Source organism: Elephantulus edwardii, unplaced genomic scaffold (assembly GCF_000299155.1).
Source record: "Elephantulus edwardii isolate Elephantulus edwardi_28Jun2011 unplaced genomic scaffold, EleEdw1.0 scaffold00052, whole genome shotgun sequence".
Taxonomy (NCBI): Eukaryota; Metazoa; Chordata; class Mammalia; order Macroscelidea; family Macroscelididae; genus Elephantulus; species Elephantulus edwardii.
In genome coordinates, this window is record NW_006399802.1 from 4,770,288 (window position 1) to 4,785,034 (window position 14,747).

The 14,747-nt window shown below is 47.9% G+C and overlaps 1 protein-coding gene across 1 annotated transcript in view; it reads right to left on the reverse strand.

Moving 5' to 3' along the window:
* ANKS6 (ankyrin repeat and sterile alpha motif domain containing 6) overlaps positions 1-14,747 on the reverse strand; it is a 60,663-nt gene that overhangs the window by 7,804 nt on the left and 38,112 nt on the right. Inside the window, exons 12-14 of the mRNA XM_006886875.1 lie at positions 13,920-14,103; positions 9,648-9,715; positions 5,521-5,637 (exon numbers count right to left, since the gene is read on the reverse strand). Coding sequence (XP_006886937.1) covers positions 5,521-5,637; positions 9,648-9,715; positions 13,920-14,103 — 369 coding nt within the window. The remainder of the gene's footprint in view (positions 1-5,520; positions 5,638-9,647; positions 9,716-13,919; positions 14,104-14,747) is intronic.

Sequence of the window (14,747 nt, forward strand, 5' to 3'; positions counted from 1 at the left end):
AACCACCAGGAATGCATAGCCTTTGGGTTATCAGGACAGCTTGCTACAGATCACACCACCGGAGCTTTAGAAAGCTTTATATATACACTGCTTGTTCCTGAAGATTTGTGGATAGAATGTTTATTTTTCTACACCAGGGACAAGTGGGGATTAGATGTGTTTGGTTTTTTTCAGTATGTCCAAGCAAATGTAGTATATTAAAAAGAGTTCTTCATGACGTGGCAACTGCGCAAATTCATTGTTAATGGAAGGAAGTAGGATGTAAAATTATAGATCCAAATTTATCCCAGTCATGTAAGAACAACAACATGCAGTACAAAACACTGCAAAACAGTCTGCCCAAATGTGAACAGTGGTGGCCTCTGGGTGTTTGGGTTGTGACGTCTTAAAAAATTATCTTCACCTTTTTGGTTCTATTCAAATTTAGTAAAATGAATATGCATTTGCTTTGATGGTCATAAAAAAGGCAAATGACAACAACAAAAAAGTTCACTAAAGGCCAATAAAATGATGAAACCAAAATGATTGCTTTTAGTTAACAAAAAAACCAAACTAATAAGAAGTACATATTATCCGATATATACTATAACTCACAGTTCCCAGCACTCACCTGCGTTACGCAGATGACACAACCCTGCTTGCTAAAACTGAGGAGGACCTGAAGTGCTTGCTGCAGAAGGTCAAGGACTGCAGCCTTCAATATGGATTGAAGCTCAACATCAAGAAAACAAAGATTCTCACCACTGGGCCAATTGGCAGCATCAGTATGGATGGAGAAAAGATTGAGACAGTTAACAGCTTTAGTTTGCTTGGCTCCATGGTCAACGCTCTTGGTACCAGCAGCCAGGAAATCAAAAGACGAATTGCATTGGGAAAGTCAGCTGTCAGGGACCTCTCCAGGGTACTGGAGAGCAACATTGTCAGGCTGGAGACTAAGGTGCGCCTGATCTGCGCTATAGTCTTCACAGCTGTGTGCTATGTATCAGAGAGCTGGACAGTGACAAGAGATGATAGAAAAATTGATGCCTTTAAGCTGTGGTGCTAGAGAAGAGTATTGACTATATCATGGACTGCTAGGAGAACAAACAGGTTTGTCCTGGAGAGGGTGAAGCTGGAGTGCTCCTTGGAGTCAAGGATTCTGAAGCTTCGTCTGACATACTTTGGGCATGTTGCAAGGAAAGACCAGTCCTTGAGAGGGACGTCATATTTGGGAGAGTGGAGGATCAGTGCAGGAGAAGAAGATCCTTGATGAAATGGATCAATTCAGTGTTTGGGGCAGTGGGAGTAGGTGTGTTGGAGACAATGAGGTTGGCACAGGATAGAGCAGGGGTTAGGGCTCTTGTACACTGGGTCACTATGAGCTGCAAGCTACTTGACGACACATAACCACCACCCAGCACTCAAATATGGAGGTGGTTTACCAGAAGTTACCTGACTTACAGGCTGAGGGTCATAAGTGCGGATATTTTTAGAGTGGAACCAGACAGTGGTTAATACTAATTTAAAAGATTTTTGGTTTTACGTTAAAATATTTACACTTTTCTGATTGTGTAAGAAATGCATTAGGGAGTGCAGCTGACCTGGTGGTAAGAAGCTGCACTACAATTCCAAAGGCACATGGTTCAAATCTACCAGTTGCTCCAAAGGAGAAGGATGGGTAATCTACTCCCATGAAATTTACTGCCTCTGAAAATCTGCTGGAGGGTCAGCTTTGGGTTGGTTATGACTTGACTGTACCACCACCACCACCACCACCACCACACACACATATCACACACATACTACAACTCAAACAAATTTTCCCTTCCCTATGTACTGAAGATGCCTCTAGCATGACATGGACTGTGACCTCAGGTTGGTGTTAGGGCACTCTCTATGTTAGGTGTGGGTCGTGTAAAGAACAGTGTGATCCTTACGTGGAGAGGCTCCACCACGTGCAATCCTGCAAGAGGCAGGAAACCCTGAAGTCAGAGTGAGGCCAGCCAGTACGGAGGCAGTGGAGGCCCGGGACCTGGAAGGGCCATGAGCAAAGACCTGGGAAGCCACACTCTGCCTGAGTGGTTCCTCATAAGCTGCTGCGTTTGGTGGCAGTGCAGCTGGAGATAAGCTCATTTTTGGCACATCAAGCTTCTCCCAATCACATCTTTTCTATATGACACATTACGGTCACGGTCCTCATTTCTGGAACACTTTTATTTAGGATGCTGACCCTTGAATAACTGTCTCCTTCTTGCCCCTTCACCCACTCACTCTCATCTGCCTTTAATGTGGGGAGGCTATAGGTGGGATTAGGTGGTCTCTTTGGCCTACCCACCATGTTGGAGACACCTGAGTCTCTGGTTACCAGTGGGGCCCCCGAGGAGCACCACCACTAACTGTCCTCTGCTTCTCCCAGCACAGCAGAGAATCTAGGGAAAAGGTCCATGTAGGAGGCAGTAGAGGATGCAGACTGCTATGGCAACAGGGAGTAGGAAGACAGTGAACTTGGGGAGAAAAAAAAAGTCCAGCTTATATAAATGTCAAGAAAGTGAGGACCTCTGGAGTGGACTCACGATGCTGAACTGTCCACTCTGATTGGGGTTTAGTTTCCTAAGATTTGCAAACCAGCCAGCCTGCCTTCACCTTCTTCTTGTGATGCTGGGTCCAGCAGGCCATGGCCTTGAGGGCAGAGGGAGGATCCAGACACATTAGCAATGATCATCTGCCACAGCGGGTCAGGCCTGAACAGCACTCCTTGGCCCTGTCTTCCTGTGCCCTCCACAATCCTCATGGCCCTACATCCGGAACCTTCTTTGTGGTCCTTCCTTGACTGGTTGGCTTGGCTCTCCCGCCTCCATCCTCCCTCTGGAGACTGGCTGAGGGAAGGACCTATAGCTCACAGGCCACAGGCCTCCACCACTGCTCTCAGCCCCTTGCCTCACTCAGTGGGTCACTGGGATGGTGAAGCATGGATGTTACCATGACTGTCTAGGAGCCTCTGCTTTGGCAGTTATGATGGAGTCAGCCCCTTGAGGGGATCGGCTATGAGCAGACAACTGACCGAAGGGGGACTTGAATGTTCAAGGAAGTGTGGCCGCGCCTGCTCGCTTTTGCTTGGTCTAGATTCTGCATTGGTTCGTCGTCACCGGTTCTTGAACTTGAACTGGGAGCCTCACTTGCCTACTAAACATGAACCTGAAGCCAGAGCCTGCCTTATCTGCCTGCCTTCTGTCGGCCTCCACAGCTACATGGTCCTGGAGAAGCCGCTCCCCACTGAAGTCTGATCCACAGACCCAGGATTTACCATCCTCTACAAGCAGGTGAGGTATTTCCTTTAGATAAACACTCTCTCTCTACACACACATTTGAGTTTCCTTGGTTTCACAGTCTCCCTTCATGCCCCGCCTCCTGCTGTGTGTGTGCTGAGGTGCATATCCTACCACAGGGCCTTTGCACCTGTCGTTCTCGCTGCCCTGGCTGCTCTTTCTACATCTTTCATCCAGTTGCTCCCACTCTCCCTTCAGATTCAGCCCTCATGCCACTTCCTCAGAATTATCTTCTTGGTCCTCACCTTATCAGCATCATTCTAAGGCAGAAGCTGTCCAAGCTGGACACGCTTTTCTTCTCCCTGTGCTTGTGGACTGTGGTGTGGGCTAGCGGGGACAGAGACTGGTTCCCATCCTGGCTCTGCCACGGCCTCGCTGTGTGGTTCTGGGCAAGTTCCTAAATCTCGCTGTGCCTTCAGTTCCTCAAAGGAACAAACGAATGGAAACCCGGTTCAGTGGGCTTTGTTCGGATGGAATGACTCCATGTGACATGTTCATAGCTCAGCAGCTGACACAGCTCCATACTCATACAGCGCCTGGGACAGGGTGGCTCCCCCAAACACTATCTTATTCATAAGGAAAAAAATATCCCAAAGACTCCACTGCTTGCCTCAGTTTACTTCTCATCTAAGTCTTCAAAGAGATGCTCTTCCTAACAGCAGGGAGACTCGCTTGTCCTGTGACCTCCGCATCTGCTTCCTCAACGTCCCGGCCCCTCACATCTAACTATAGAGCAGAAACACAGAAACAAGCGCTGGACTGGGAGTCAGGAGTCACTGACCACCTCTCAGCCTCAGCTTCCCTATCTGTAAAGTGGGCACATCCCAGTTCGCACCCAAAGGGTGATGGATCATTAGAAGATACCATTCCAGAGAAGAAGGAACAAGTAGTAAAGAGGTCAGGAAAAATGTTCAGCTTTTTAGTTGCCTTAAGTAAAGCTGGAAAAAAGGTCACTGTGAAGGGCTACCCTGTGGTCTACAGACAGGTAAGACGATGATGATGAGGATGACCACCACGCAGGAATCTCCACCACACTGGCAGGACTGGGAGGCGCCATTGCCACACAGCGCACGAGGGGAACTTGGGATGGTAGTCAGATCACTGACCAGGCTCTGCTGTCCATCTGCGGTGTGGCTGGGACACGCCTTCCCCCACCCCCTCACCCCCCAATGCTTCCTCATCAGCTAGAAAAGGAGCATGAGGCCAGGCTGGGCCGCAGTGAGGATTAACCGAGGAAATGCAGGCAACGTGACTCATGAGTGATAGAGTGCTACATAAATATTTATCTGCTGCCGGCGCTGTACGCTTGTTCAATATTTCTGTGCACAGCCTAGCAATATATAAAAAGAGCCATAAACTGGTCATGCTCTCTGATACAACCTTGTAATAGAGAACACAGCTGGGAGGAGAGGGAAAACGGCACAGATGTCCATTACGCTATTATTTATAACGGCAAAATCCCAGCCACGAGGCTACTGTCCAACAAGTGGAAGCTTTCAGGCAGCATGTACAAAAGCAACAGGTCTGTACCCATGGCTGCTGGAATACAGACAGAAAAATCCATCCTTTATCAGGACAAGGCAAAGAGGCTTCAAAAGTCCAATCACATCCATATAAACTGTGGTCTGAGGAGTGATGCTCAGCTTTGCTTGGGTCTTATTTTATTGCTTTGTTTTGTCTTTGGGTGGAAGTACTACTAATCTTTGGCTATGAACACGGATGAAAAGAAATAGAACATCAAACAGCAGTGGGCCTGTCAGCAGTAACAACCGGGTCTCTCTTAAGTATGCCAGTTCTTGCAATAAGCCCCAATGTACCCACCCTACAGATGAGAAAAGAAAGGCTCAAATGTGTGTGAGATGTGCCTCCAGCAATAGGGTACGTTATCTGGCTCCTGACTGCAGGGCCAACTTAATCAAGGGCTCTGCTTCCACGACGCTTTGGAAGGCAAAACCAGCCCAGTGGCTTGAGACACGTTAGTGGGGTTCTGTGGAGAACCAGCCTAACTGCAAAGGAGGTCTGAAAACACACGGCCACTCGGGCAGTCGTGAGCGCTCAGTCACGGAAAGCAGGCAAGGGGCCTCTGTTGGCTATGTCAGAGGAGGTGACATCAGACCACCACAAAGCCCTCCAAACATGGGAGGCCTGGGGCCCCATGAAGAGTTCAGCTGTTCAAAACTGGGGGTGAGGGGGCAAGAAAGACCGAAGACAATACCTTGCCAGCATTCAACTCAGAAATCGCTGCCAAAATCTGCTGCCTGGATCCATCCGTCTTGATCCCCAGCTCCTTCAGGTCACCGTCGGTGAGGGTGAGGAATGCTTCCATATCCACCTGGGACGAGAGTGGGGGGTCACTGCCATCTGCCGGGGGCCACACCCCTCCTTCCCACCCGCGACAGAAATATCACCACGATGAGCTCTCAGGGCTTATCAGTAGTACGCTAATGATCATTTGTGATTTCCAGTTTCTGGTGTCCCATTTAAAGTTTAGCTGAAAAAATTTATTAAAAGAGAACTCTCCTTAGCCTTAGAGTCCTTGGATTTTAAAACTAGGTACATTTTTGGAAAAATCCTGGAAGGGAAAACGAGGAACAGGTTTAAGACATGAAACAGTCTGGGTGGCCCCCACACCTGCTGCCACCAGACTGATTTTCTGAGGCTGGCTGACCAAAGATGCAAATGAATAAGTACTACTGCATGGCAATCCCAAAGGCACCTGGTTTGAGTCCACCAGCTGCTCTACAGGAAAAGGATGGATAAATCTCGTGTGATTTATAACCTCTGAAAACCTGCTACAGAGGGTCAGCTATGGGCCAGTTCTGACTCAACGGCACACAACAACAGTAACCAAAAGGTCAGTGGTTCAAACCTGCTCAGAGTGCCTTGGCAATCTGCTTCTAAAAGGTCACAGGCTTATAAACTCTGTGGAGTGAAGGGCGACCATGATCTGAGGAGCCAGAATAATAGAAATCTACATTCTTCTATTACAAAGTTAATTCCAAATGTTCCACAGGGATGACTGGATTGGATATTGCACAGAAAAAGGTGGGTATATGGTGGTACTCACCACATCTCCCCCAGAGACAGCAAGAGGCATGCAGACTGTGGAAAGATGGAATGAGAAAGTAAAAAAGCAGAAGTAATAGAGAAGAGGCAGCATGGAGCACAGGGGTGGAGGCCTCAGAAGTCACAGTGCGATGCTTGGTGGGACCCTGATAGCTCTCTCTCGTTATGCCTGAGGGCCCTGGACGCCCAAATCAGGACCTCTGCACCCACAGAAGGGCTAATGGGGTGGTCAGGGTGGAGAGAAAGGCAGCAGTGCAAAGAAACAGCAGGTACTCCCAGGTCCCTGTATGTGGGGGGACAACACCTCAGACACCAGGGCAGAGAAGAGGTCCGTTCACCCAGGCACAGTGCAATCCCCCCATCAGACAGGAAGGAGGCTAACAGCAGCTACTTCTCACTTACCACTGTCGAGTCGATTCCGACTCCTAGAGATTACAGGACAGGGTAAACCTCCCCCAGAGCAATTCTAACGCTGCGATGTTTATGGAAGTGGACTGTCACATCCTTTGGCTGACCAAAGATGCAAATGAATAAGTACTACTGCATGGCAATCCCAAAGGCACCTGGTTTGAGTCCACCAGCTGGTGGGTTCGAACTGCCTTGTGGTTAGAAGCTGAGAGCTCTTTAACCCCTGCACCACCAAGACTCCCAGCTAATGCTTCCTACATGTTTTGCAAGAAGTAACTGAATCTTCACATGATGGCCTCCACCTTTGAGATAGAGAAACAGAGGCACAATGCATTTGGTTTTGGTGGTGCTAGAAGCACCTTTTTTTAAGCACCAAAAGTGTCGACATGGCTAGTAAGTGGTAGAATTGGGATCTGAACCCAGATCACAGGCTCCACAGGCCCATCTCTCACCCACAGTGCCACATCGTCTTTCAGGTACTGTAAATGCCTGATTCACAGTCTCTCTCCTGAGGGAAGAGGACTCCTTAATAACTTGCCACCACCTTCCCCAAGCATTAAGTGATTCCACCTGCCAGGCCCTCGCCCATGGGGAAGTTACCTTTATGGACAATGATACAGCCTCACAAATAAAGACTTCAAACATCGGTCCAAGAGCACATAAGACATATAAAACAAAAGCAACAGACGGCCGTCTGTGAGAGGAAAGATTTCATGGTGATAAGAAAAATCACTACTGAATTGAAGACACCAAGGAGGAAGGAGGCAGGAGGCAGGAGACAGGGATACAGGCTGGACACAACAGAAAAGCAAATGAATGAACACAGTTGCTGAGTCTCTCGTCTGTTTCCTGAACAAAGATCCCCACTCTTCCTGTGGGTCTCAAGCTTGCAGGGACAATGGGAAACGTAAGTGGAAGTGGTTATATACTGAGCTGGATGCAGGAATGGGTTCAACTAGATATTACCTATGGTGCACAGGGATCTACTTATCCCAGACAATAGTTTTATTGGGATATAGTTGATGCACCACACAATGAATATATTTAAGTGTGTAATTCAGTAAGTTTTAGTTTATCACCACCATCCTTTTTAGGGTATTCTGTCACTCCTTACCCATTAAGCAATCACCCCCGGCTCTCCTCTCTCCAATCCCAAGAAACCACTAGTCTGCTTTCTGCCCCTTTAGATTTGTTCACGTGGAACCTTCCATATAAATGGCGTCATGTTACATGAGGCCTTTTGTGGCTGCCTTTTTCGCTCAGCATCATGTAATACAGGCTCATTCATGTTGTACTTTGTTCATTTTATGGTGAATAATATTCCACATGGAGGAAGAATGTCGCAGTTCCTCCCAGGCCTGACCATTCCTTGAGGAAACTCGGTAAGATCCATCTCCTGATAAGGTGACTAGGTCATCAGATCCTGATAAGGCCCCGGGACTGATCACACATTGACAGGACCCCTGTACCTGAATTCCTGAGCAAACCACCATCCCTTCTAAATCTCCCTAACAGCCACTAACAAAGGAACCTGCTTTTGTCTGCCTGCACGCCATTTAGACCTTCTGTATGTACGCACAGGCACTTGGCTTCCCTCTCAGGTCTACTTAATAAACGTCTGGTTGCTACTTGGCACCAGCTTCTTTCTCTCTCTCTCAACTCTTTGTTTCTATCTAACACTACTGAATTCACATAGCATATTTTTAATCCATTTACCAAATGATGAACATCTGAGTTGTTTCCATCATCTGATGTTACAAATAATGTTGGTGCTGTGTACAAGTTTTTGTGTAGATATATTTTTCTTTCTGTTGGGCATATGACTAAGGAATGGAACTACTGAGTAATATGTCGTTGTGCACCACTGAGTCGGAGCTGACACATAGCTGACACTCTGGTGGGTTTTCAGAGGCACTTCATCGCTTGGAAAGAGATCGCTCAACTTCCGCAGAGCAGCTGGTGGATTTGAACCACATTCCTTTGGGATTGCAGTACAGCTTCTTAGCACTAGGCCACCAGTGTTCCCTAATGGCCTATATGAACACAGTGACTGGTCTTACAGTTGATGTTGTGGCCGTAGAGTCGGAACCGACTCATAGCTGACCCTTTGAGGGGTTTTCAGAGGCAGTTAATTGCTTAGGAGGAAACTGCCCATCCTTCTCCCGCAGAGCAGCAGGTGGCCTCAAACTGTGTGCCTTCGGGACTGCGGCGCAGTTTCTAGTCACCAGGCCAGCAGAGCTCCTTGGTTCTATAGTAACTTAGTATTTAAAGGAACTATTAAATTCTCAAGGTAGCTCTGGCAGGTAGTTTAGTTGTGCTGCTAACTCAACTTGTGCTCCTCTCTGGTGGGTTCAGATCCACCCGTGGTCCACAGGAGAATGAGAGGCAATCTCCTCATATGGGTCACAGCCCAGGAAACCGGTGGAGTGTCAGCTATGAGTTGGCTCTGACATAACATCAATGAGTTTGATTCAACTCCAGGACAGTACATTTTTTTCAAAAGTTCTTAGGAATAGGAAGTCTCTCAGATTAACACTGACTCTCAAGACGTTGAACAGTCATCAGGGTTTGCTTTTGATCTGATCTCCCAGTCAATCTGTCAGCACAAGTGTGTGCAGGACAGGCACGAACTTCACTAAAGACAGCAGTGTTCGAGGCTAGAGAATCCCATTACAACGAAACAAGCTCTCCGGTCCCCACGATTTCACCTTAATGGACTCACTAAATGTGCTGAACACAGATTCCATTTCCTCAGCTCTCTCCGTGAAAAAGAGCAATCCAGTCAGGCAGAATGAAAACCCACATATTTCGATAAACAAGTTTTTTAACAGCACGATGCAAATTGATATTCCAAAAGAGCGTGCTTACCTCTTGTTCCTCAAAAATGGGCTGGTATTTCTCAAGTGATAACTTCTTAAGGATTCCAGTCAGTTCATCTTCAAGAGAGAAAAATGGAAAACACAACTACATATTAGAATCTTGTAAACTGAGTCACAAAGATTGGTTTTCAAATCTTCATACAAAACAGTGGTACCCTTACTTCAAGTCCTACAAGGGACTCCCACCTAGAACGCAGATCTCAGTTGCGCTCTCAGAAGGCGGAGGTGGGTCTTGAACCTGTCAGCCACTCTCCTGCCTCAATGCATGTCTTCAGCATCCCCCCAAACCCCAAATCAAACAGCAAAGTGGGGCTGCGGGTCATAGCTGAGGCTGACTCCCGAAAGGGTGAAACCCTGCAGTTCTTAGAACTCCAGCTGCGAGGACAAAACTCTGCCTTCTTCTGAGAACCGTTTTTCATGATTTCTTGACTGCTGGTTACAGAGCCTGCAGCAAACACTAACAATAGCAAGTCCCCCTGTTCATCAGAGAAGGAACCTAAAAGGCAGGTGGGCCTCAGAGCAGAGCCAGGTGTTCGGCTCACGGGTGTGGAGGCTGAGGTCTTCCCCAGAAGAGCACGGAGCAGGACAGAAGAGGAGCAGGTTTTGGGGACCAGAAATTCAGATTGTGGAGGATAAAAAAAGAGAGACTATAGGGAAAAAGCTGGGAGAAATATTCATTCACACACACTCGAGAGAGTTACAAGGATAGGCAGTGGGGACTCAGTAGAGCCCAAAGCAAACAGTGACCAGGCAGCCAGGCCACATGCCGTGAGGAGAAACAGCAGGCAGGGTGGGTAATAGACTAGGAATAGAAGCTGTTTTACAGAGGGTGACTTGGTGATACGAATGCTGTAAACAAAAGGCTTGAGTCATGCACATCTCTCACGTGGGAAGAGCACTCCCAACAATAGGAAGAGCACGCGCAAAGGCCCTGAGGCAGTGGGTACAGCCCATGGGAGGCTGGAGGTTAAGAGGATGGGGTTTCTTCTTTGGTTTGCTCCCTAGTTCTTTCAACAGTGGTTGCCAGTGAGTCTGCTGGCGATCAGAGATGGAAAGGTCCTCGCTGGGAAGGCCCTTGGTGTGGCCAGAACACAATGAGGATCAGGCCAACGCACCATGCTCAGTGTAAAGTACTGTGTATTTGATCTGCTCATTTGTGCTTCATGAAACTCTATGAGTAGGTCATGGCTACATGAGAGGACAGTGGAGCCCAGGAAACAGGCACTCTATGCTAGGCGAGGTCATACTTCTCATTCAGGGCAGAGAAGGCTTCAAGCCCAGCTCACGGGGCTGCTCCTGAGCCCCATAGCCTCTCTGATCAATGAGTGCCATGGGGAAGGTAACCTGCAGGGTGCTTGGGATGCAGGGGCAGCTGGCCCAACCCAAGTGCAAGGAAATGCACTGCAAAGTTGCTCCAAGCTCATAAATGTGAGGGGAATCTCGTTCCAATCCAAAAATCCACTGCACCCTCTTGATGCCAAACCCCTGCTCCTGCTTTCTCTCCAGACATGGGGCCTCTCTCCACAGCATCTCATGACTGGTTCATGGGAGAGTGCCAGCAGGGTCCTGGGTATGGAAGTTTCTTGTCAAGTCAATCAAAATAAAGCATGTGTTGCTTAAGATTTATCAACAAGAAAATACAGAATATTCTTTACCGTAAATTCCACAGAGCCAATTGATTTACAGAATGCTTTCATTGATTTTTGTCCCGCGCTTGTGTCCATAGCTAATGAGGGTAGTTTCAACATGAATGCCGGCTGATATTTTTATTTCTGTGAATATGTACGATGAAAATGAACCAGCAAAGATGAATGCCGGAATGCCATGTGAGCAAGTCTGCTGAGTCAGACAGCAGTTTTCAAATACTGGAAAGAGACTAGGATTTGTTTTGTTTTTTAGGTTATTCACTAGGTGATGCCAGCAGACATGAGAGCACTTTTAAGCACATGCATTATTAGCATTCACTCCATCAGCTTCTCACGACTATGCATCTGCAAGAGAGTAAATTAGGCTGAGAGGAGGACACGGGGAAAGACGGGGCACAGGCCCCTGATTGTGGTGATACGTCTTCTGAAAATGTCAGAAAAGAACAGTTGTCTGGGGATGGGTGACAGGCCCATCCAATGACAGTCCATGTCCACAGGACACAGGTCCAGCTAACTGTGATGCAGAACTACAGAAGGGGAAAGGCAGCTTTCCAAGCCAAGAAAGGATTCTCCAAAGGCCTGCTGTCACATCTTCTTCTTCATCCCCACCAGGCAAATCTTTACTTATACACCCACATTAGAACATACGTACTAGACTTTATATATTCATGTACGTGTGTGGACACACCCACAATCACACACACACACACACACACACACACACACACACACACAGGAATAACTGAGAGAGAAGCAGAGTAAAAGGGAGTGGGGTACACAGGTACACCAGTTGCCTTCAAGTTGATTCTGATGTCACTGTGTTAAGGAGAACTGCCCGGGAGCTGCGACCTTTCAGAAGGAGATTTCTGTGCCTGACTTCCAAGGCACCTCTGGATTAGTTCAACTCAATAATCTTTCAGTTAACAGATAACTGCTTAATGGATTCAACTGCCCAGAAAATTCACACTGACATACACAGTCTGAAATTTATCTTGGACAATTATGGGATACAAATTCCTAGCTGAATCTTTAGGGGCATAATTCTGGGAAGTTTCAGAAGTTGGAGAACTGATGTGTAGGAAACTTAAGACCCCATGTTAAAAATCACAGGAAAGAATGAAATCGCCTCTATGATCAAGCTAAAAACCCAAATACATCACTGTCAAGTCAATGCCAACTCACAGCATCCCTATCACAGAGGAGAACTGCCCCACAGGGCTTGTGAGGAAACAGACTGCCACGTCCTTCTGGCGGGTGGATTCGAATCACTGGCTTTTTAGTGAGCCGAGCGCTTTAACTGCTGCTCCACCGGGGCTGTGCGAGATCTGCCCCAATAAAAGCTAAATGAAGAGGAGGCTCTCAGTGGCACGGATGGATTGACTCAGAAAACCGGAGCTTGCGCAGTTGACCCCACCCCTCCATCACTTGCTCGGTGGAAACTGCTCTGTATCTACCCCCTAGCAGTTGCAACAAGCAGCTTGAATATGGGCTCACTTGTGCGATGATACACACTATGATATCTCCCGCCCCTCTGATTTATACTCTCAGTTTGCACCTGCTGGGCCCCGTCTCTCACTGCAGCTCAGTTCTCTTCTCCAGGCTCTCAGGAGCCACCGGAGGAAACTTTAAAGTATGGGAGTCTTTGCCTTACTTCCTTAGTCTTGCTGGTGCCACACTGCAAAGCCTCCACTCTTGCCCTGGCTCCCACTCCATCTTCCTTCCCGTACTGCCACATGAGAGGGGCTTGCACACGTGCAGGTCCTGAAGTGCTCCTGGCTGGGGTAAACATCGGCAGCCTTTGTCTACCCAGTATCCCTTTCTCTCTCTCTGGAAATGAATTTCAATTTCCTTTGTAGAGGTGACTCCTTCCACACTTCTGGTCCACAGTGTGGGGAGGGCAGACCCCGAGCCCAACTACAAAGGCCAACATAAGTCTCAGCTGAGGCCAGTCAATACATTTCTTGCTTATGGACGGACATAGAGATGGTAAAAAATACACAAATGGTCAAGGTCCCCCAAAACAGCAGCCACACCAGGGGTTTGGATGAACTACCAAGAGGGTGGCATTCTTCCATCAGTGCTGTGAAGTTAGCAGGAAGAGGAAGTAGGCTTGAAGGCTGCTGATGGAAATCCTTGCAACCACGTGGAGAGAAATCGTCCCAAAGCACCTGGATCTACACATGACTGAAGCACATCTCAGACATGTCCATCTTGTGAGCCAATGAATTCATGTGTTTGTTTGCTTAAGCAGCTTGAACAAAGATTTCACCACTTACAGTTAGGAGGATTCTGACTTGCGCAAGGTTTAGGGAAAGGTGTACAACTCTGTGTGAGAGAACACTCCCACAGGTGTCGCGAGTGCATATAGACAAACTCACCTACACACCAAAAGCCTTTCAGGGAGCTCACCATAGCAAGGCTTCCTTTTTTAGCATACAGAAGGGGCGGGGGGTGGAGGTCAGATAGAATCAGGGAGGGAGCTTGTTGTTTTGTTTCAAAAACAAAACAAGAAACCTGTTCTAGGAATGCTGTCGTACATTAAGATCCCTCGCGTCTCTGCTCCCAGGTCACTGGGGAAGGGAGAAGAGACACGTGTGTCCTGACTGCCGACTCACCCTCATCTGTGATGGTGCCGCTGCTGGAGCCCCCACTGCTCTTGGACTGCCGTTGGGACGAGGATGAGGACACTGAGGACTCGGCAGCGTGCCCTTTGGGGGACGGCGAGGGTGTGAGGGTGGGAGAGGTGCTTTTGGAGGTAGTGGACGTTCCCGACGGAGGCCGTTTGCTGGTCTCTAATTTCTGCTGGAGTGAGCAAGACACACGTGAGCAGTCAGCTGGAGGGCAGAAATCATTAGAACAGACACCCCACTCCAAAACGGGGAGCATGGTTTTATTTCTCTTTGTTCCCTTCAAGAATTTTTTTTGGGGGGAGTGTCTTTTGTTTTTAGTTCTTTAGATATGATAGGGCAAGGGTAATTGTTTTACATTTCTGACATTCAGTGTTCTCTGGACTCCCTATACCTGGGGTTTGTTGTTGTTGTTGTATGTGCCATCGAGTCGCTTGTGACTCATAGCGACCCTATGTACAACAGCCTCTGCTCTGTCCTGTGCCAATCGCACTGTCTCTGACACACCCATCCTGATTATCCCAGTCACTGAATCAATCCACCTCATAGAGGGCCTTCCTCTCCTGCGCCGTCCCTCCACCCTCCCAAGCATGATGTCCCTCTCCAAGGACCAGTCCCTCCTTACAGCATGTCCAAAGTATGTTAGACGGAGCCTGTTAATAATTTTTATAAAGTCTTGGTCATGATTTGTTTTAGTATTCTTTCCATCACATTCTTCCTCTCTCCGTTTTCTGTCTGAAATTCCAATTTTCTAAATACTGAGACATTTTCTATTGCTCCATAACATACGAAGCGTCCTCTGTGTGTGCACACACT